Raw genomic sequence first — 24,765 nt, 5'->3', positions numbered from 1 at the left:
GGCCACGCCCATTTCCGTGTGGATAGATTTTCCGCCATTTTGAATGTTCTGCAAAACACACTTTTAGCTCCTCCTCCTACAAGCGGAATTTTGATAGTCCCTACCGTTCGTCTGTAAATGGCTTCCAAAGTTAGCGGGAGGGGCCCGTTTCACAAAAAATGCCATAAATCACGAACGAAACGTCCGGTCAATCCCAAATTTGAATCACATGTCAAGGGTGGTTTACTAAACGAATCCCCAAAAGCATTTAAACTTTGATCCTTAGGGGGCGCCACAAATGCGCGAAATGTAACCGTTTGATGCAAAAACATTATTTCCTCCATTCCATTATCAATCCTCTCAAAATGAAACGCAAGTGATCTCAGGAGTTACGTGACAATGTAATTGGCGCAGCCTCCAACGGTATTCCTCCCAGCGTATTCCTCGAGTCCCGGTGGCAGCGATCCGCGACTCGCGTCGGCGCAACCACACTCTGCAATTGCCCTGAATTGCGACGCGTCTAGTTATTAGTGTGGTTGCCCTAACAGGGCAACCAGACTATAGTTCTAGGGACACTTTATTCCACTTCTTCAAGATAAACAATATTTCAAACCGCATCTCCTCCCACAGTTTATTTTTCCCAATTTAGCGCCATATGTCAAAATGACCGGCTTCAACGGGAATCGTGCTCTTGTATTTTGCTAAGAGATTGGTTAAATGTTTTTTTTTATATTGATTTATTAGTGCATTAAATTTCCCCATCCACTTTAATGGAAAAGTGAAAAAACTCAAATTCAAGTATTTTTTTCTCTGAAACCGTAAGAGCTAGAGTTAGCAGATTTGGTGGGGAGGTTCATGATTTAGTCCGAAATTATTAAAAAAAAAAATACACCAGTAGGCCTCATGGTGGCGCTATAACAGCCCACTTTACCTTTTGGCCTATAACTCTTGAACCGTTTTCCCCTGGATTCCTTGGGTCACGACGCAACTCCCCATATAGGCCACGCCCATTTCCGTGTGGATAGATTTTCCGCCATTTTGAATGTTCTGCAAAACACACTTTTAGCTCCTCCTCCTACAAGCGGAATTTTGATAGTCCCTACCGTTCGTCTGTAAATGGCTTCCAAAGTTAGCGGGAGGGGCCCGTTTCACAAAAAATGCCATAAATCACGAACGAAACGTCCGGTCAATCCCAAATTTGAATCACATGTCAAGGGTGGTTTACTAAACGAATCCCCAAAAGCATTTAAACTTTGATCCTTAGGGGGCGCCACAAATGCGCGAAATGTAACCGTTTGATGCAAAAACATTATTTCCTCCATTCCATTATCAATCCTCTCAAAATGAAACGCAAGTGATCTCAGGAGTTACGTGACAATGTAATTGGCGCAGCCTCCAACGGTATTCCTCCCAGCGTATTCCTCGAGTCCCGGTGGCAGCGATCCGCGACTCGCGTCGGCGCAACCACACTCTGCAATTGCCCTGAATTGCGACGCGTCTAGTTAGTGTGGTTGCCCTAACAGGGCAACCAGACTATAGTAATCCTCCGGCTTTATTAGTGTGGTTGCCCTAACAGGGCAACCAGACTATTGTTCTAGGGATACTATCATAATCTTTCTAGATAAACAATACTTTAGACCGTATCTCCTCCCACAGTTTTTATCCCCCAATGTTGTGCCATATCTCAAAATGACCGTCTTGACCTGGAATCGTGCGCTTGTATTTTGCTAAGAGATTGGTTAAATAGTTTAATTGATATTGATTTATTAGTGCATTAAATTTCCCCATCCGCTTTAATGAAAAAGTGAAAAAACTCAAATTCAAGTATTTTTTTCTCTGAAATCGTAAGAGCTAGAGTTACCAGATTTGGAGGGGAGGTTCATAATTTAGTCACATGGTGGCGCTATAACAACCCCCTTTACGTTTTGGCCTATAACTCTTGAACCGTAGGTCGTAAAATCAAAATTTATTTTCCCCTGGATTCCTTGGGTCACGACGCATCTCCCTATATAGGCCACGCCCATTTGCGTCTGGATAGATTTTCCGCCATTTTGAATTTTCTTCAAAACACACTTTTTGCTTCTTTTCCTACAAATTTTGTCCAAATCTCACACAAATCGGTACAGGTCATCTATGGACCCATGCGATAAACCTATCCAAACGGCATTTTGATAGTCCTTACCGTTTGTCCGTAATTGGCTTCCAAAGTTAGCGGGAGGAGCCCGTTTTACCAAAAATGCCAAAAATCACGAACGAAACGTCCAATCGATCCCAAATTTGAATCACATGTCGAGGGTGGTTTACTCAACGAATCCCCAAAAGCATTTCCACTTTGACCCATAGGGGGCGCCACAACTCTGCAAAATGTAACCGTTTGATGCAAAAACATGATTTTTGGGGGGATCACTCCTCTCAAATTGAAAAGCAGGTGATCTCAGGAGTGACATGACGATGTCATTGGCCCGCTACATTTGGTGGGAGGGGCTTATTTATTTTAGTGGGAGGGGCCTATTTCTTCAAATCAAAACGCCATGTATCACGAACACAGGATCCAATCAGCACCAAATTCGAATGGCACGTCACGCGGCCTCCGATGGTATTCCTCCAAGCATATTCCTCAAGTCCGGGCAACGGCAACCTGCGACCGGCGGCGGCGCAACCACACTTTGCAATTTCCCAGAATTGCGACGCGTCTAGTTAGTGTGGTTGCCCTAACAGGGCAACCAGACTATAGTACTCTATACTCTTTATTCCACTTTCTAGATAAACAATACTTTGAACCGTCTCTCCTCCCACAGTTTTTATCCCCCAATGTCGTGCCATATGTCAAAATGACCGTCTTGACTGGGAATCGTGCGCTTGTATTTTGCTAAGAGATTGGTTGAATAGTTTAATTGATATTGATTTATTAGTGCATTAAATTTCCCCATCCGCTTTAATGGAAAAGTGAAAAAACTCAAATTCAAGTATTTTTTTCTCAGAAACCGTAAGAGCTAGAGTTACCAGATTTGGAGGGGAGGTTTATAATTTAGTCCGAAATTATTGAAAAAATAATCACACCAATCGGCCACATGGTGGCGCTATAACAGCCCCCTTTACGTTTTGGCCTATAACTCTTGAACCGTAGGTCGTAAAATCAAAATTTCTTTTCACCTGGATTCCTTGGGTCACGACGCATCTCCCCATATAGGCCACGCCCATTTGCGTCTGGATAGATTTTTTGATATTGATTTATTAGTGCATTAAATTTCCCCATCCACTTTAATGGGAATTGCAAAAACTCCCATTCAAGTATTTTTTTCTCGGAAACCATAAGGGCTAGAGTTACATGACTTGGAGGGGAGGTTAATAGTTTATTGCAAAATTATTTAAAAAAAAATCACACCAGTCGGCCACATGGTGGCGCTATAACAGCCCACTTTACCTTTTGGCCTATAACTCTTGAACCGTAGGTCGTAAAATCAAAATTTCTTTTCCCCTAGATTCCTTGGGTCATGACGCAGCTCCCCATATAGGCCACGCCCATTTGCGTCAGGATATATTTTCCGCCATTTTGAATTTTCTTCAAAACACACTTATTGCTCCTTTTCCTTCAAATTTTGTCCAAATCTCACACAAATCGGTACACGTGATCTATGGACCCATGCGATAAAGATATCCAAACGGCATTTTGATAGTCCTTACCGTTCGTCCGTAAATGGCTTCCAAAGTTAGCGGGAGGGGCCCGTTTTACAAAAAAAAACACAAATCACGAACGAAACGTCCAGTCAATCCCAAATTTGAATCACATGTCAAGTGTGGTTTACTCAACAAATCCCCCAAAGCATTTCCACTTTGAGCCATAGGGGGCGCCACAACTCTGCAAAACGTAACCGTTTGATGCAAAAACATGATTTTTGGGGGGATCACTCCTCTCAAATTGAAAAGCAGGTGATCTCAGGAGTGACATGACGATGTCATTGGCCCGCTACATTTGTGGGAGGGGCTTATTTATTTTAGTGGGAGGGGCCTATTTCTTCAAATCAAAACGCCATGTATCACGAACACAGGATCCAATCAGCACCAAATTCGAATGGCACGTCACGCGACCTCCGACGGTATTCCTCCAAGCATATTCCTCAAGTCCGGGCGGCGGCAACCTGCGACCGGCGACGGCGCAACCACACTTTGCAATTTCCCATAATTGCGACGCGTCTAGTTAGTGTGGTTGCCCTAACAGGGCAACCAGACTATAGTACTTGATGAACTTTATTCTTCTTTCTAGATAAACAATACTTTAGACCGCATCTCCTCCCACAGTTTTTATCCCCCAATGTTGTGCCATATCTCAAAATGACCGTCTTGACCTGGAATCGTGCGCTTGTATTTTGCTAAGAGATTGGTTAAATAGTTTAATTGATATTGATTTATTAGTGCATTAAATTTCCCCATCCGCTTTAATGGAAAAGTGAAAAAACTCAAATTCAAGTATTTTTTTCTCAGAAACCGTAAGAGCTAGAGTTACCACATTTGGAGGGGAGGTTCATAATTTAGTCCGAAATTATTGAAAAAATAATTACACCAATCGGCCACATGGTGGCGCTATAACAGTGTCCTTTACGTTTTGGCCTATAACTCTTGAACCGTAGGTCGTAAAATCAAAATGTCTTTTCCGCTGGATTCCTTGGGTCACTACGCATCTCCCCATATAGGCCACGCCCATTTGCGTCTGGATAGATTTTCCGCCATTTTGAATTTTCTTCAAAACACACTTTTTGCTCCTTTTCCTACAAATTTTGTCCAAATCTCACACAAATCGGTACACATGATCTCTGGGCCCATGCGATAAACATATCCAAACGGTATTTTGATAGTCCTTACCGTTCGTCCGTAAATGGCTTCCAAAGTTAGTGGGAGGGGCCCGTTTTACCAAAAATGCTACAAATCACGAACGAAACGTCCGGTCAATCCCAAATTTCAATCACATGTCGAGGGTGGTTTACTCAACGAATCCCCAAAATAATTTCCACTTTGACCCATAGAGGGCGCCACAAATGCCCAAAACGTAACTGTTTTATGAAAAAACATGATTTTTGGGGGATCAATCCTCTCAAAATGAAAAGCAAGTGATCTCAGGAGTGACGTGACAATGTAATTGCCGCAGCCTCCGACGGTATTCCTCCCAGCGTATTACTCGGGTCCCGGCGGCACCGACCCGCGAATCGCGTCGGCGCAACCACACTTTGCAATTGCCCTGAATTGCGACGCGTCTAGTTAGTGTGGTTGCCCTAACAGGGCAACCAGACTATAGTTCTTGATGAATTTATTCTCCTTCCGGATAAACAATACTTCGGGCTGCTTCTCCTCCCACAGTTTTTATTCCCCAATGTTGTGCCATATCTCAAAATGACCGTCTTGACCTGGAATCGTGCGCTTGTATTTTTCTAAGAGATTGGTTAAATAGTTTAATTGATATTGATTTATTAGTGCATTAAATTTCCCCATCCGCTTTAATGTAAAAGTGAAAAAACTCAAATTCAAGTATTTTTTTCTCAGAAACCGTAAGAGCTAGAGTTACCACATTTGGAGGGGAGGTTCATAATTTAGTCCAAAATTATTTAAAAAAAAATCACACCAATCGGCCACATGGTGGCGCTATAACAGCCCCCTTTACGTTTTGGCCTATAACTCTTGAACCGTAGGTTGTAAAATCAAAATTTCTTTTCACCTGGATTCCTTGGGTCACGACGCATCTCCCCATATAGGCCACGCCCATTTGCGTCTGGATAGATTTTTTGATATTGATTTATTAGTGCATTAAATTTCCCCATCCACTTTAATGGGAATTGCAAAAACTCCCATTCAAGTATTTTTTTCTCGGAAACCATAAGGGCTACAGTTACATGACTTGGAGGGGAGGTTAATAGTTTATTGCAAAATTATTTAAGAAAAAATCACACCAGTCGGCCACATGGTGGCGCTATAACAGCCCACTTTACCTTTTGGCCTATAACTCTTGAACCGTAGGTCGTAAAATCAAAATTTATTTTTCCCTAGATTCCTTGGGTCATGACGCACGCCCATTTGCGTCTGGATAGATTTTACGCCATTTTGAATTTTCTTCAAAACACACTTTTAGCTCCTCCTCCCACATATTTTGTCCAAATTTCACAAAGATCGGTACACATGATCTCTGGACCCATGCGATAAACGTCTCCAAGCTGAATTTTGATAGTCCTTACGGTTCGTCCTTAAATGGCTTCCAAAGTTAGCGGGAGGGGCCCGTTTTACAAAAAAGGCCAAAAATCACAAACGAAACCTCCAGTCAATCCCAAATTTGAATCACATGTCAAGGGTGGTTTACTCAACGGATCCCCAAAAGCATTTCCACTTTGATCCATAGGGGTGCGCCACAAATGCGCAAAACGTAACCGTTTAATGCAAAAACATTATTTCGGGGTGGATCGATCCTCTCAAAATGAAACGCAAGTGATCTCATGAGTAGCCTCGGAAACCCAGGCTTTTTTTTTTGTTACAAAAGAAAAAAAGCCTGGGGGAGCGATGTAGGAACGATGGTCTTGGACCTTGTTATCTCCTAACCAATCAGAGTGCAGAGGGGCGTCGCTCTAAATTTGGTGACGTCAGCGTGCTCCGTGTACAGGCCGAGGGGGGAGGGGAGGGGAGGCGGGGACATAGATTGGTGAAGCAATAGGAAGCCACGCACAAATCCAGGCGGCTGTGTTTGGGTCCGCCCTTCAAGACCATGGATTGAGCTCGTAGCCTCAGGCTATCTCATGAGAGACGTGACAATGTAATTGGCGCAGCCTCCGACAGTATTCCTCCCAGCGTATTCCTCGAGTCCCGGCGGCCGCAGCCCACGACCGGCGTCGGCGCAACCACACTTTGCAATTGCCCTGAATTGCGACGCGTCTAGTTAGTGTGGTTGCCCTAACAGGGCAACCAGACTATAGTACTTGATGAACTTTCTAGATAAACAATACTTTGCCGCGCTTCTCCTCCCACAGTTTTTATCCCCCAATGTCGTGCCATATGTCAAAATGACCGTCTTGACCGGGAATCGTGCGCTTGTATTTTGCTAAGAGATTGGTTAAATAGTTTAATTGATATTGATTTATTAGTGCATTAAATTTCCCCATCCGCTTTAATGAAAAAGTGAAAAAACTCAAATTCAAGTATTTTTTTCTCTGAAATCGTAAGAGCTAGAGTTACCAGATTTGGAGGGGAGGTTCATAATTTAGTCCAAAATTATTGAAAAAATAATTACACCAATCGGCCACATGGTGGCGCTATAACAGCCCCCTTTACGTTTTGGCCTATAACTCTTGAACCGTAGGTCGTAAAATCAAAATTTCTTTTCACCTGGATTCCTTGGGTCACGACGCATCTCCCCATATAGGCCACGCCCATTTGCGTCTGGATAGATTTTTTGATATTGATTTATTAGTGCATTAAATTTCCCCATCCACTTTAATGGGAATTGCAAAAACTCCCATTCAAGTATTTTTTTCTCGGTAACCATAAGGGCTACAGTTACATGACTTGGAGGGGAGGTTAATAGATTATTGCAAAATTATTACCAAAAAAATCACACCAGTCGGCCACATGGTGGCGCTATAACAGCCCACTTTACCTTTTGGCCTATAACTCTTGAACCGTAGGTCGTAAAATCAAAATTTATTTTCCGCTAGATTCCTTGGGTCATGACGCAACTCCCCATGTACGCCACGCCCATTTCCGTCTGGATAGATTTTCCGCCATTTTGAATTTTCTTCAAAACACACTTTTAGCTCCTCCTCCCACATATTTTGTCCAAATTTCACAAAAATCGGTACACATGATCTCTGGACCCATGCCATAAACGTCTCCAAGCTGAATTTTGATAGTCCGTACCGTTCGTCCGTAAATGGCTTCCGAAGTTAGCGGGAGGGGCCCGTTTTACAAAAAAGGCCAAAAATCACGAACAAAACGTCCAATCAATCCCAAGTCCGGGCGGCGGCAACCTGCGACCGGCGACGGCGCAACCACACTTTGCAATTTCCCATAATTGCGACGCGTCTAGTTATTATTCATACTGGAGATAAACAATAGTTTAGATCGTCTCTCCTCCCACAGTTTATTTTTCCCAATTTAGTGCCATATGTCAAAATGACCGGCCTCACCGGGAATCGTGCGCTTGTATAAGGCTAAGAGATTGGTTGCATAGTTTTATTGATATTGATTTATTAGTGCATTAAATTTCCCCATCCACTTTAATGGAAAAGTGCAAAAACTCAAATTCAAGTATTTTTTTCTCAGAAACCGTAAGAGCTAGAGTTACCAGATTTGGAGGGGAGGTTCCTAATTTAGTCCGAAATTATTGATATAATAATTACACTAATCGGCCACATGGTGGCGCTATAACAGCCCCCTTTACGTTTTGGCCTATAACTCTTGAACCGTAGGTCGTAAAATCAAAATTTTTCCCTAGATTCCTTGGGTCATGACGCATCTCCCCATATAGGCCACGCCCATTTGCGTCAGGATAGATTTTCCGCCATTTTGAATTTTCTTCAAAACACACTTTTAGCTCCTCCTCCCATATATTTTGTCCAAATTTAACAAAAATCGGTACACATGATCTCTGGGCCCATGCGATAAACATATCCAAACGGCATTTTGATAGTCCTTACCGTTCGTCCGTAAATGGCTTCCAAAGTTAGTGGGAGGGGCCCGTTTTACCAAAAATGCTACAAATCACGAACGAAACGTCCGGTCAATCCCAAATTTGAATCACATGTCGAGGGTGGTTTACTCAACGAATCCCCAAAATAATTTCCACTTTGACCCATAGAGGGCGCCACAAATGCCCAAAACGTAACCGTTTTATGCAAAAACATGATTTTTGGGGGATCAATCCTCTCAAAATGAAAAGCAAGTGATCTCAGGAGTGACGTGACAATGTAATTGCCGCAGCCTCCGACGGTATTCCCCCCAGCGTATTACTCGGGTCCCGGCGGCACCGACCCGCGAATCGCGTCGGCGCAACCACACTTTGCAATTGCCCTGAATTGCGACGCGTCTAGTTGTAACATAAAACTTGACAGGGTGATACAGGCCTGATGTGATGTGAAGTGGAGTGGAGCCGTCCTCACATTTGTTTATGTACCACTGTACCATACTCCCACTGTGACAGCATGTCTGTCACCCTCCTGGTCCAATGGTGTACTGTAATGCTGTACAATTTTGAGGTACTTTACTGGAGTATTTCCAATTTTCTGTACTTTTAATCCACTACATCTCAGAAGCAAATATTATACTTTTACTCCACTACAATTATTTGAAAACTTTAGTTAGTTACTTTGTGGATCATGATGCAGGCTGAAAACCCACCTCTTCAGGAAACACTACCCTCTTCGCCTTGCCTACTTGTTGTTAACTAGTTGTACAAACTCTTGTTTTATTGTTTTACTGGATCTTGTTTATGCGATACACTTATTTGTTTTAGCTTTTGCTCATTTGATTTTCCTATTTTGTCTCATCTGTTTAAGAAAGCAGGTAGCTGATATATTGCACTTTTACTGTAGCACTAGGTATACTCTTATAGTTGCTTGTTTTAGAAGAGAATGCCCTTAATACTTCTGGTGATAAGTAGTTTTGTTCCCTAACTATGTTGAATGCACTTATTGTAAGTCGCTTTGGATAAAAGTGTCTGTAATGTAATGTAATGTAATGTAATGTAATGTAATGATGACTATTATTACAAATACAAAACATACATTAACCACTTCAGCCCTGTATATACTTAAGCTATTTGAAAATAGCCGATCTACAAGCTCACAGATCAGCTATTTTCAAAGGATTTTTATACATTGTGGTACTAATACTAAAACCCGGGTCTAGGAAAACAAGCCCAAAAGCAGCGAGCCTTTCACCCTTTAAACGTATTACATTGGCTATTTGAAAATAGCTCACGTGTCACCATGCGACGCGTTGTGAGCTTGTAGATCTGCAATTTTCAAAAAATAAAAATCTTGAAGACATTTTGAAAAATGTGGAATATTTTGTAAACATTTTAACAACACAAATCTTGTATGGGGGGTCCCTGGCATACTATATTTTCAGATGGGGGGGTTTACAGACAAATCCTTGACATGCAAATGTTTGAGAATCACTGGTTAAAACAACATTAGGAAACGAGCCCAAATAAGCAACTACAATTTAGAAACAAGCCAAAAGAACGGCAACCCCACAACTACCAATATTTACAAGCAACTTTACAGGAAATGAAGCCCAAAGTCGCTTATAAAAAGCCGACATGGCAACACTGAACCCTGCCTGCTGCTGCGCTGCTGCTCCTGCAAAGGATGCTTAAGATACCACGTGACCTCACACTACAAGACAACCTGCAACCGTCTGGGGGGGGGGGGGGTCAACAACAATAATAGAACTTGAGGAATTTGAGGAAATATTATTCTCTGCCTGCCAGATTAACACTGTGCCCCTTGAGTCACAGTTGCTCTGTGTGTGTGTGTGTGTGTGTGTGTGTGTGTGTGTGTGTGTGTGTGTGTGTGTGTGTGTGTGTGTGTGTGTGTGTGTGTGTGTGTGTGTGTGTGTGTGTGTGTTGTTTGCCATGACTGAAATCAACTGAAGTTCAGTTACAGTATGTGTACACAGAAAATAACATTTACCCTGCAGCAACTGTATTATTCATTTTGAAAATTATTATGTTTATCATATTATGGCAATACAATTAAAGGACAAATAACTTTTACATATTTTAAATTTGGTACTGAGGAATTCTAAATATACTGAATGTATCAATTCAATCTAACCATGTGTATGGTTTCTGGCACTGCTGCTATTTTCAAAGGGGTATTTCACTTTAAAACACTTCAGGGGTCATGTTAATGTCTACTCTGTCTTTTGTGTGCACCCCAGACAGTTTTTAAGTTGCTCGATTAAATATTTAGTTATATTCATTTGATCAGACACGCCCCTTTCCTATACAAATCCATTGTAACTTCAAGCTCAATTTTAACCATGTTAGATTCACTGAAAACATGGTGACATTGTCCTTACAATGTGTGAGGGTTGCTGTATTTTTTCAATAACATTTTGAAGGTTTGTCTTAATATTCCATGTTACATTCTGTTTGAAAATGGTTGCTATAATTCAACATAAATTATGGTGTATGGTCTCTGCATGGCCCTGATTAGGAGTGATAAACGAGTACTGTAACTTTTACAGAACACGTCATGTAAACGTACAAAGGAAGTGCACAAAGGAAGTGCACAGCGCATGCGCAACGCACATCTTCCCGCCACAACACCAGAAGGAAACAGTTTCACTTTCTTTTACTCGTCGGGCGTCTGTCTCAAGCTTTAAGGTAATTAAGCTCTTTTATCTGACTCTTTTAACCACATGAATCCTAGAGTTCCTATTCTGGGCATGTCATAACAGGCCAAAATAGACCGACATTCTAGAAAATAGAGAAACACATGCTGAACCAAACAGAATCATAAGAACAAAGCGAGGCTCGCAACTCACTTGTTGAATGCTCTCGACAAACAGCAGATATACAACGTTTCAAAGTTTTGACGTTTAGAAAAAGACCGGAAGGGTCGAAACATCGTATATATGCTGTTACGAATAAATAAAAAACCTTCGGGGCATTCAACAATGAGTTCCGAGCCCCGCTTTGCCCCGAGCCCCGGGTCCGTGTATGTGCTGGGAAGCCACGTTTAAACCTATTGTAGTTTATTCATCAAAATAATGGCATTGGCGACTGATACTTTGCACGTTTTTCTCAAAGATTATATTTAATGTGGAAAAATGCCACATTTTTTCTGTTTGGCCTTATGTTTTGAAATTACAGACATACTTAAACGTATGTACTGTAGTACAGAAGGAATGCAGGTATGTGCAGTTTGTGTGCGTGTGTACAGTAGGCATATACAGTGTACAGTATGTATGTAGTTATGTACAGTAGGTATATACAGTGTACAGTATGTATGTAGTTATGTACAGTAGGTATATACAGTGTACAGTATGTATGTAGTTATGTACAGTAGGTATATACAGTGTACAGTATGTATGTAGTTATGTACAGTAGGTATATACAGTGTACATGTATGTAGTTATGTACAGTAGGTATATACAGTGTACAGTATGTATGTATTTATGTACAGTAGGTATATACAGTGTACAGTATGTATGTATTTATGTACAGTAGGTATATACAGTATGTATTATGTACAATATGGTAGGTTTGTATATACTGTCTGTATAGTTTGTTTGTTTGTATATACAGTACGTAGTTATGTACAGTTTGTATGTACTGTAGGTACAGTATGTATGTATGTGCAATATGTACAGTATGTATGTACAGTAGATAGGTAGGTAGGTACAGTAAGTATTTAAGTATGTTTGTACAGTATGTATGTACAGTAGGTAGGTAGTACTATTTGAGTACTTTTTCCACCACTGGTACTGTAGGTAGGTAGGCAGGCAGGCAGGCACAGAGATAGGTAGGCAGGTTGGTAGGTACAATAGGTATCAGTCAGTAGTTATCTCAAAAAAGCTATCTGATCTTCAAATAGACATACAGTACATCCTGAAAATGCATTAAAACCCAATGGAACTCATGTAGAATGGCTCCTCAAGCTAACGTTTTCACCTGCTGTATGACTAAAAATAATTACGTGCAACTTTTATTTATATTTTTTTATAAAAGAAAGTATGATGATAGGATAACCTAAGCATCTTTTTGGGGGATGAGGCCAAATATTTAATTATCATACCTTTCAAGCCGGGAATCCCTCTGTGTGTAGTTACTATATACAGACAACATTATATATAGACAACATTCTTTTATTTTATTTTTTTCAGGGGGAAAAAAAGAAGGCGTTTTTAGAATCACCCTCATGGTTTGAAGTATCCTACCATAAACTGTACAGTATTTTCTGTTTTCTCACCAGAACATGGAAAATCTAAAGAAAATCCAGGACAAACTTTGCAAGTGGCTTTCAACCGATCCTGATCACATCATTAAACAATGTGAGGACATCTTATCCGCAAAGCAGGATAGGATGCTAAAGGAGCAAGCTGTTGCCTTGGAGAAAATTACACTTCTTTTGGAGATGTTCACTAAAGGTGAAGAGAGCAAATGTCAGAGCTTCTATGACATTCTGAAGGAGCAGACTCACTATCCAGACATGCAGAAGTTTTTCAAAGAGGAAGGTAAAAATCAGTCTCACTCATTGCTGCTTAAAGGGCAACCAGACTATAGTAATCCTTACACTTTATTATTGTAGATAAACTTTATTTTACACCGCATCTCCTCCCACAGTTTATTTTTCCCAATTTAGTGCCATATGTCAAAATGACCGGCTTCACCGGGAATCGTGTGCTTGTATTTTGCTAAGAGATTGGTTGCATAGTTTTATTGATATTGATTTATTAGTGCATTAAATGTCCCCATCCACTTTAATGGAAAAGTGAAAAAACTCAAATTCAAGTATTTTTTTTTCATAAAAATCGGTACACATGATCTCTGGACCCATGCGATAATCTGGACCGAAACAGAATTTTGATAGTCCATACCGTTCGTCCGTAAATGGCTTCCAAAGTTAACGGGAGGGGCCTGTTATACAAAAAAGGCCAAAACTCACGAACGAAACGTCCAGTCAATCCCAAATTTGAATCACATGTCAAGGGTGGTTTACTCAACAAATCCCCAAAAGCATTTCCACTTTGATCCATAGGGGGCGCCGCATAGGCACAAAATGTAACCGTTTGATGCAAAAACCTTATGTTGGGGGGATCAATCCTCTCAACATGAAACGCAAGTGATCTCAGGAGTGACTTGACAATGTAATTGGCGCAGCCTCCGACGGTATTCCTCCCAGCGTATTCCTCGAGTCCCGGCGGCAGCGACCCACGACTCGCGTCGGCGCAACCACACTTTGCAATTACCCTGAATTGCGACGCGTCTAGTTATTAGTGTGGTTGCCCTAACAGGGCAACCAGACTATAGTTCTAGGGACACTTTATTCCACTTCTTCAAGATAAACAATATTTCAAACCGCATCTCCTCCCACAGTTTATTTTTCCCAATTTAGCGCCATATGTCAAAATGACCGGCTTCAACGGGAATCGTGCTCTTGTATTTTGCTAAGAGATTGGTTAAATGTTTTTTTTTATATTGATTTATTAGTGCATTAAATTTCCCCATCCACTTTAATGGAAAAGTGAAAAAACTCAAATTCAAGTATTTTTTTCTCTGAAACCGTAAGAGCTAGAGTTAGCAGATTTGGTGGGGAGGTTCATGATTTAGTCCGAAATTATTTAAAAATGTTTTACACCAGTTGGCCTCTTGGTGGCGCTATAACAGCCCACTTTACGTTTTGGCCTATAACTCTTGAACCGTAGATCCTAGAATAAAAATCTTTTTTCCCCTAGATTCCTTGGGTCATGACACAACTCCCCATATAGGCCACGCCCATTTGCGTCAGGATCGATTTTCCGCCATTTTGAATTTTCTTCAAAACACACTTTTAGCTCCTCCTCCCACATGTTTTGTCCAAATTTCACAAAAATCGGTACACATGATCTCTGGGCCCATGCGATAAACATATCCAAACGGCATTTTGATAGTCTTTACCGTAAATGGCTTCCAAAGTTAGGGGGAGGGGCCCATTTTACAAAAAATGCTAGAAATCACAAACGAAACGTCCAGTCAAATTTGAATCACATGTCGAGGGTGGTTTACTCAACGAATCCCCAAAAGCATTTCCATTTTGATCCATAGGGGATCACAAATGCACAAAATGTAACCGTTTGATGCAAAAACATGATTTTTGGGGGATCACTCCTCTCAAAATGAAACGCAAGTGATCTCAGGAGTGACGTGACTATATAATTGTGCTGTTACATTTGTGGGAGGGCCATATTTCTTTAGTGGGAGGGGCCTATTTCCTAAAATCAAAACGGCACGTATCACGAATCGAATTCGAATCACATGTCGCGCGGGCTCCGACGGTATTCCTCCCGGCGTATTCCTCGCGTCCAGGTGGCTGCGACCTGCGACTCGCGTCGGCGCAACCACACTTTGCAATTTCCCAGAATTGCGAAAATTCTAGTTTATTATTGCCTTTAATATAATAACATGTAATGTGGGTGTGTACAATGTAGCCTTTTCTATGGTTGCAAATTGGTTTGGGTAAGATTTTCAATCAATATCTTTATCTCCGTCAGGCCAGGTCATACGGCAACATTTGCATGCAGATAATGTTTTGTAGGCCTACTGTCTAGCTCTATTGGCACAGTGGATTGTGTGGGCAACCCGACACACAAAATACACAAAATAAAAATAAACTCAAGTGGAAGTCCACACCACAACTATATGTAACCATGGCAGAAATATAACAGATCAGTAATTTCGAAAAGCCACCTTGGGAGTTTCACCCAATGAATCAATCAATGTGCTAAATTAACCACACTGAATTGCAACACAGGTTCGTATGTTCGTATACATAGGACCATTAAAAATACACACAATTGTCTAAAACAAATAGTTTAAAAGCAAAACAATAATCCATTGCCTACCTCGCTCAGACAAGTCAGTGCATACAGAGAGAGACAAGCAGCAAAGAGTGAATGAGCACCAGGCTTTATAGGGGGGGGGCACGCTATTAAGCAAAATTGTGTGTGTGTGTGTGTGTGTGTGTGTGTGTGTGTGTGTGTGTGTGTGTGTGTGTGTGTGTGTGTGTGTGTGTGTGTGTGTGTGTGTGTGTGTGTGTGTGTGCAAATTATTTACTAAACACATGGAGTCGGTGACAGGTTGTGAGCAGTGTGTGTTAATTAAAGAGGCTCTATACAATTTGTTGTTCATTGTGTCATGGACGATTGGCCAGTTTGTGATATACGCACTAAAGAATGTGATAAGCTTTACTGTCAATTCTGTGAATACATATATTCAGCCTGACCTGCATGACTGTTTCCCTCAATGAGATGACAATTTTATGTTGTCCAATATGTATGGTAGAGTATGTTAATACAATATAACTTATACATTTGGGGTGGTTGTATTTGGTCTTCCTGCTCTTCTATTGAGACATTTAGATCCTATGTCAAAGTTGGATACAACCTTTTACACGATCCTGTTTCTGGTTTGACACACATTTTGACCTGAAGGTCAAAGTGTATTTTTTCCCTAGAGTAAATAGGCTGGCTCTATTAGTTCAGTGGTAAAAAAAAATCAGCAATTGAACAGGAGACCAACGTTCAAATCCGGGGTAGAACAGTTACACATTCAGCTTGACTGTTTCCTCAATAATCTCCCCAGCCTTACAGTTATCTCTATCTTGACACCAGGGCAACTCTTCAATATCTTCGTTTTTAAGACTGGAGAGACTAAAGGTGCCCATGAAACCTTCGTTACACAACTTAAAGAGAAAAGACAGATTCAGGAGACATCTGCGGAAGAAAGTGACTACATCCTGGCTTTCTGTCCAAGCCCCTCACGAATTGGAACTGATGTCCAGGAGGCAATGGGAAAGATTCCACGTGAGAAATCCTCTGATGAGTTTTTGGTTCAATTGATGTATGTATAAATCATCCATCCAGATTCATTTATTTATTCATTTTCTCTCTCTTAAAAGATGGTAAACCAGTGATTCTGGTGGTGATGCATCACAGACATGATGTTGAAGCTCGTCTAGCTGACAGCAGTAGACATGTGAGCAGAGAAGATGTCATCCTCACTGTCGACACTGTGTTCTGGAAAGGCGAATTCCTGAAGTGCAGCCACAATGAGAAAGCCGTCAGTAAAGTCCGGGAGGCTATTGGTCATTCTCTGGTACAAGTTTAATTTTCACATCATTATTATTATGTTCTTCTTATTGCTTTTATTCAGAGGTCTCCACTACATGGAGGTCTGAGTACAGGGTCAGGTGAAGAATGTTACTCCTTGAAGCTTGTTAGGGATTCACTATTTTGCTTAAGGACACGTCGGTAGGACAGAAGGGGCTTAAACTCAACAGCACTTATCCATTGTTATACTGGATAAGGGCATCAGCTAAATAACTAAATATACTTTACCAGTATATAATACATCAGTAAGAATATAGTCATGATGTCACACTGGGAACAACATAAGCAGTTGTGCTCGCTGTCTGATAACATGCTTTTTTTACTAACTAAGAAATCCATCGGGAAGACCTCGAAAAGATCATATTCTAATGTCAGATGTCAGACCATTTTGAAAAGAAAAAAAATAAGTCTTTAAGGTGTCTGATTAACCGACAAATTAAGGCAATTTCTCAAATACAAGTTTTTTTTATATAGAGCAGTGATGTCAAACTGGTGTTTCGCGGGCCGTTTGTGGCCCGCGACGTCGTCAAATCTGTCCCGCGAGGTGATTTTAAAAAACGGCATTTAATACTACCTCTAATGGAAAAAAAACGAGAGAGAAAAAAAAAAGGCAGAAAAAAACGCCAGCGCCCAGCAGCTCCTTACTGAGGCTGCCTGGGGGTTGAATACTGGACAAACTTGTTATGTGAGAACAATGACCAAGCCGTGAAGCCACAGCCAAGGTCATTAACATACAGAGGACCATCACCATTCAACTCTACCTGAGAGAACGCTTTTTCAACAGCATCACAAATCCGGTAAAACACCGTTGTATGGAGAAGTATATGTCAGTTGCGTCTCTCGATCATCTGGAGGAGTAGAGAGTGGCTGCATTCCTCCCCACAGCCCGCTCCCCCCACTTTGTAACCAGTGTTGCTGTTCTAATCTTGAAAACTAGAATCCATTTGTCAGAGGGTGTGACATTAGTAGGATAACCAGCGATAGTAAGAGCCTGCGCACTGTGCGCAGGGCAAAATAATTAACACCAGCTGTGAATGCTTGACTGTGTGTGTGTGTGTCAGTGTGTGTGTGTGTGTGTGTGTGTGTGTGTGTGTGTGTGTGTGTGTGTGTGTGTGTGTGTGTGTGTGTGTGTGTGTGTGTGTGTGTGTCTGTCTGTCTGTCTCTTTCTGAAAGCAATAACTTCTCCAAAACGAAGGAATGGCAGGTCTGATGGACAATAAATAAATAATCCTTTTGAACATCCGTGTTCTGTTTGTTTGTCAACAATGATCTAAATGGGAAGTTTATTTCAGCAGCTAATGTGACAGTTTTAGTCCGTTTTTTGATGCGCAACACAGCCCTCGTTTAAGTGAATTGCTTTCACCTGCTGTTGCTGTGCGTTGTGTACGCAACAGGGCATATCTCCGCCAAGCCAGGGTGACCTACCCAGGCCCATGAAATTCATATGCAGGCATAGTAGCCAATTAGAATGAAATCTGCAAAAACTAACCCATATACTGATACAGAACCATATATTGGCTATATATTATCGTTGGAAATATTGTATGTTCCTTTTTTTATTATTATTTAAAACAATTTAAATTCGTGAAAATAGCCAAAATTACAACACCAAAGGCCAAGTGGCCTTGCCCCTAAAATGACGAAATTCCAGGCCTGAACTGCAGACATTATATTGCCTTTTGTTAGGCTATTCAATGTTAGTTAATTTATTTAATTTGCAATACTTCAACTGTATGGCATGCTAAGGTTTTGAGACATATTGTATTATATTACTACACAGTAAATAAATAATTCTAAAAATATGCTTTAAATAACTGATCTATGGATTATAGTTATGATAAGTGTTGCCATAATCATGTAGCTCTACAACAGAGGCATAGCCATGACAGAAATGGTACAAAATAATATTTAAGAAAATGTATATATATATTTTTTAAATAATCATTTTCAGCCATTCGGCCAAGTGTTTCCTATATTCGGTATTCGGTTTCGGCCAAGAATTTGATATACTGTAGTTATAGCTGTGACTCAGGTGTAGTGGAGTAGAAGTAAAAGTACTGGAAATACTCTAGTAAAGTAAAAATACCTCAAATCTTTACTTAGGTACAGTACTTGAGTAAATGTAATTAGTTACTTTACACCACTGTTGTTCTATAAATCTAATTATTTAACCACCCACACACATTACCAGGTATTGTTTAACTTCAAATTGAATTATTCTACTTAAAATTGTTTATTATTATTATTATTATTATTATTATTATTATTATTATTATTATTATTATTACAAATTGCATTGTTTATTTTTAATGTCAATAATTAAAGTAGCTATTCTTCTTAATAAAAAAAAGGAAAAAAAAGTGATATGCATAGTTAGTAGCAGTGTCTGAGTGCGTGTGAGCGCGCATGTGCGTCCGCAACTGGTTCCGGCCCCCATCAAGTCACCATTTGACCAATCTGGCCCTCACCCCAAAATGAGTTCGACACCCCTGATATAGAGCATTGCTAGTCACATCTTGTCCCATACAAACAATGAAATGAGGAGTATTCTTATTTTTGATTTCTGCGCTTTCACCCTCATTCATCTGTGAAATCACTGTGCGTGTGTGTCTGTCTGTCTGTCTGTCTGTCTGTCTGTCTGTCTGTCTGTCTGTCTGTCTGTGTATGCAGCATGTGAATGCGTGCCTGTTTTTTTGTTCATGTTTGTATGCATGTGTTGGCACCTTTCCAACAGGCAGTATTTAGTGGCACACATCTGCAAGAGTGACACATTGTATGTTCATGATGACCTGATGTCTCTCTCTCCCTCCCTCTCTCTCTCTCTCTCTCTCTCTCTCTCTCTCTCTCTCTCTCTCTCTCTCTCTCTCAGCCCCTCGCCCACAGGAACCAACCAGCACCAGGTATTATATTTCACTCTTACTGTACTTTGATCTCTTGAGTCTCTCATTAAATTGTATTACATTTGTTTTTGAAAGATCTTAAATATTTTCTGAGGTGTATTCCCAATGTGACTGAGTTTTACTAAGTGATGAGAAATGTTTTAATTTACATTTACCATATACAGTAAATCACGCAAATCGGTAAACATCACTGTAGTCATTAAACGAAACTGGTCATCAATATTGTCTCCGCCAGGTCGAAGGCATGGCCAAGACTATGTTTTGCACCCTGTCCGTCCATCCATCCGTCCGTCCGTCCAGGTGTCTGTCTGCGGACAGCTAATCTCTGGCACCGTTGGCCCGATTGACGTGAAAATATGCACACACACTCCCTGGATGCCAGAGCAGAACCTGTGCCTGTTATAGCGCCACCAGGAGGCCGATTTTTGCAACAATTTTCTTTTTAACAGTACTCCTACAGATTTTGTCCAAAAATCACGCAAATCGGTAAACATCACTGTAGTCATTAAACGAAACTGGTCCTTCAGATTTTTCATATTCCATCTTGATTGGCCAAGATTGGCTTCCAAAGTTAACTCCCTTTTGAACAAAATGCCTCAAATCATGAACACAGCTTGCAATTTCTGTGTAATTTTGCACGCACATTCCCACTAAGCCAAAGAAGAAATGCCACTTGAATTTTTTCAAATCAGCCTCATGGTGGCGCTATAACAGGCCGATTCGTGTTTTTACCTAGAACTGCACCGATCTGTGTAAAACGTTGTATGTGCACTCCCTAGAGGCCAGGGAAAAACCTTTGCCCTGCATTTTTCACATCTGCCTTTTATAGCACCACCAGGAGGCCGCCTTATTTTATCCAAACGCAAATCGGTCCACATTATCTCCATAGTCAAGTGATTAAGACAGATCCGTCCGATTTTCCATATTCCATCCTGATTGACGAATTCCTAACATTGCTGGCCCACAATAACCTACCTGACCTGGCGGAGACCTTTCCTGCCTTTCCTCCGAAGAAGAAGACTGTTTCTAGTGTGACAATACTTTTACTAACTCAATAAAGTTAAAACGAATATTCTAGCACGCGTTTCACAATGTCAATGCAACCAGTTTGGGGAGAGACAGAACAGATTAGTGTAACTAGACATGCTAACTAATTACTAAGCACATTTTTATGATAATTATCATTGCTTTTAATATGTAATGTGGGTTTCTACAATGTAGCCTTTCTATGGTTGCAAATTGGTTTGGGTAAGATTATCGATCAATATCTTTATCTCCGTCAGGCCAGGTCATACAGCAAAATGTGCATGCAGATAATACTGTTTAGCTCTATTGGCACAGTGGATTGTGTGTCGGGTTGCCGGGCAGGGTTCCAATCCCAGCTCGATGTGAATCACTACAAAAGTGAATTGAGTATTTAACTGTTTTCCATCTTTCCAGCCCATTCAGGCGGTCAAGATCCTGAACCAATGGCAACAGAGGCTACAATAGAACCTCCGATACCTCAGGAGAAGGGGAACCCCGCCAGCATCAACATCGCTAAGGAAGCCTCCGGAAGCATCAAGGACTCAGGTGGCATGAACAAGTAGTCTTTTTACTTGAGTAAAAGTAGCAATAATACCACAATGTAGAAATATTCTGTGAAAAGTCCTGCAATACAAAGTTGTATTTGAGTGAAAGTACAAACGTATTGGCATCAAAATATGCTAACAATACCAAAGTACAAGTACTCATTATGAATTGCCTGTATCTTAAAACATTTCTCAAACCTTTAAAAAGAATTGCCGATCTACAAGATCACAATGTGTCACGATGCAGCGCGTTGTGACCTTGTAGATCTGCTATTAACTCTACTTTTCTGACCTTGTTGAATCTCGCCCCTGACAAACCTATATAACAATACACAACTAATGCACAACTACACAACACTAAAACTAACACATGAACAATTTAACACACTTGACAAACTAAACTAATACTAAAGCTTTTTTTTTAAAGAAAAGAAAAAAAGTAGCAAAACCGCTTTGAAAACTAATCAAAACTAAACTGCAAATTAAAAACACATAATGTAATTTTTTTTTAAATAAACTCAAGTGGAAGTCCACACCACAACTATATGTAACCATGGCAGAAATATAACAGATCAGTAATTTCGAAAAGCCACCTTGGGAGTTTCACCCAATGAATCAATCAATGTGCTAAATTAACCACACTGAATTGCAACACAGGTTCGTATGTTCGTATACATAGGACCATTAAAAATACACACAATTGTCTAAAACAAATAGTTTAAAAGCAAAACAATAATCCATTGCCTACCTCGCTCAGACAAGTCAGTGCATACAGAGACAAGCAGCAAAGAGTGAATGAGCACCAGGCTTTATAGGGGGGGGCACGCTATTAAGCAAAATTGTGTGTGTGTGTGTGTGTGTGTGTGTGTGTGTGTGTGTGTGTGTGTGTGCAAATTATTTACTAAACACATGGAGTCGGTGACAGGTTGTGAGCAGTGTGTGTTAATTAAAGAGGCTCTATACAATTTGTTGTTCATTGTGTCATGGACGATTGGCCAGTTTGTGATATACGCACTAAAGAATGTGATAAGCTTTACTGTCAATTCTGTGAATACATATATTCAGCCTGACCTGCATGACTGTTTCCCTCAATGAGATGACAATTTTATGTTGTCCAATATGTATGGTAGAGTATGTTAATACAATATAACTTATACATTTGGGGTGGTTGTATTTGGTCTTCCTGCTCTTCTATTGAGACATTTAGATCCAATGTCAAAGTTGGATACAACCTTTTACACGATCCTGTTTCTGGTTTGACACACATTTTGACCTGAAGGTCAAAGTGTATTTTTTCCCTAGAGTAAATAGGCTGGCTCTATTAGTTCAGTGGTAAAAAAAAATCAGCAATTGAACAGGAGACCAACGTTCAAATCCGGGGTAGAACAGTTACACATTCAGCTTGACTGTTTCCTCAATAATCTCCCCAGCCTTACAGTTATCTCTATCTTGACACCAGGGCAACTCTTCAATATCTTCGTTTTTAAGACTGGAGAGACTAAAGGTGCCCATGAAACCTTCGTTACACAACTTAAAGAGAAAAGACAGATTCAGGAGACATCTGCGGAAGAAAGTGACTACATCCTGGCTTTCTGTCCAAGCCCCTCACGAATTGGAACTGATGTCCAGGAGGCAATGGGAAAGATTCCACGTGAGAAATCCTCTGATGAGTTTTTGGTTCAATTGATGTATGTATAAATCATCCATCCAGATTCATTTATTTATTCATTTTCTCTCTCTTAAAAGATGGTAAACCAGTGATTCTGGTGGTGATGCATCACAGACATGATGTTGAAGCTCGTCTAGCTGACAGCAGTAGACATGTGAGCAGAGAAGATGTCATCCTCACTGTCGACACTGTGTTCTGGAAAGGCGAATTCCTGAAGTGCAGCCACAATGAGAAAGCCGTCAGTAAAGTCCGGGAGGCTATTGGTCATTCTCTGGTACAAGTTTAATTTTCACATCATTATTATTATGTTCTTCTTATTGCTTTTATTCAGAGGTCTCCACTACATGGAGGTCTGAGTACAGGGTCAGGTGAAGAATGTTACTCCTTGAAGCTTGTTAGGGATTCACTATTTTGCTTAAGGACACGTCGGTAGGACAGAAGGGGCTTAAACTCAACAGCACAATCCATTGTTATACTGGATAAGGGCATCAGCTAAATAACTAAATATACTTAACTGTATATAATACATCAGTATGAATATAGTCATGATGTCACACTGGGAACAACACAAGCTGTTGTGCTCGCTGTCTGATAACATGCTTTTTCAAACTTTCCAAACCACTTGAAAATCCATCGGGAAGACCTTGGAAAGATCGTCTTGTAAGTTGCATTACAAACATAAAGAGAAACCATATTCTAATGTCAGATGTCAGACCATTTTGAAATTGAACAAAGAGCATTGCTAGTCACATCTTGTCCCATACAAACAATGCAATGAGTATTCTTATTTTTGGTTTATTTCTGCGCTTTCACCCTCATTCATCTGTGAAATCACTGTGTGTGTGTGTGTGTGTGTTTGTGTGTGTGTGTGTGTGTGTGTGTGTGCGAGCGCGCGCACTCTCTCTCTCTCTCTCCCCCGCACCCGACGTAACAGCAGCACCCGCTGCTAATACGGCATCCATCTGTTAGTGAATTCAAACCTAGATGTTGAAAGAGGGGATTTTTATTGCCATTTAATTATTGCCAAATATATCATGTATAAATTAGCATAGTAGCACTAAACGTGTGTGTGTGTGTGGGTGTGGGTGGGTGTGTGTGTGTGTGTGTGTGTGCGTGCATTCTCATAATTTTTTCAACATTCCTTCCCACCATGAAGACAGTCCGGTGCTGGTGACGTGACGTCCATCTTCTACTTGGGAGTCGGGACATCCATGGAGATGCGGCATAGTCAACAATATAATTATAAAACAAAACGTTTCATACTCATGTGTGACTCCTTATTTCTGAGAGCATAATGTTTTACTGTCATTTCCAGTTATATTCTTTGGACTAAACTTATAGAAAACATGAAGTGCATTACTTTAGAATAGATGACATGCTAATGTTCAAATACTCTTGTCATACACAGTAAATACTAATAGAATGTACAAGAGTTTCACTATTATATCTGTAATGCTTACATGTAATTATGTACCATTCTGCCAAATGAAAGACCATCTCCTATATCATGAAACGGTTCAAAAGAACCCTTATAGAATTGGGGGTTCACATTTTGTCATTATGAATGCATATACAATGTAGAATGTACCGTGATCAATGAGTAGAGCAAGCAGGGTGTAAATGTAATCGTTTTATTTAGAAAAAATAATATATGGTTGTATCTCATAAGGTGAGGTGAATCAGCCGTTCCTCCAAGTTTGCAGGCTGACAACAGTCTGTCCTGTCATTGAAAATAACACATTAGATTAGACAAAATGCTTATGACAAATAATGATGATTATGACAAAATGCCTCA

The 24,765-nt window shown here is 40.5% G+C and overlaps 1 protein-coding gene across 1 annotated transcript in view; it reads left to right on the top strand.

The window, feature by feature from the left end:
• The window catches only part of LOC308098045 (uncharacterized protein), a 28,938-nt gene extending 4,587 nt beyond the window's left edge, over nucleotides 1–24,351 (top strand). The window contains exons 3-11 of the mRNA XM_080446266.1: nucleotides 11,206–11,344; nucleotides 12,936–13,197; nucleotides 16,333–16,524; nucleotides 16,620–16,816; nucleotides 19,700–19,730; nucleotides 21,171–21,302; nucleotides 22,761–22,952; nucleotides 23,048–23,244; nucleotides 24,127–24,351. Of these exons, the coding sequence (XP_080302392.1) occupies nucleotides 12,939–13,197; nucleotides 16,333–16,524; nucleotides 16,620–16,816; nucleotides 19,700–19,730; nucleotides 21,171–21,302; nucleotides 22,761–22,952; nucleotides 23,048–23,244; nucleotides 24,127–24,144 (1,218 nt within the window). The 5' untranslated portion in view covers nucleotides 11,206–11,344; nucleotides 12,936–12,938 and the 3' untranslated portion in view covers nucleotides 24,145–24,351. The remainder of the gene's footprint in view (nucleotides 1–11,205; nucleotides 11,345–12,935; nucleotides 13,198–16,332; nucleotides 16,525–16,619; nucleotides 16,817–19,699; nucleotides 19,731–21,170; nucleotides 21,303–22,760; nucleotides 22,953–23,047; nucleotides 23,245–24,126) is intronic.
• Nucleotides 24,352–24,765: the final 414 nt, after the last annotated feature.

Source organism: Gymnoscopelus braueri (genome assembly GCF_963280865.1).
Source record: "Gymnoscopelus braueri genome assembly, chromosome: 13".
Lineage (NCBI taxonomy): Eukaryota > Metazoa > Chordata > Actinopteri > Myctophiformes > Myctophidae > Gymnoscopelus > Gymnoscopelus braueri.
The sequence above is the reverse complement of the archived record's forward strand: the minus strand, read 5'-3'. Positions and strand labels throughout refer to the sequence as shown.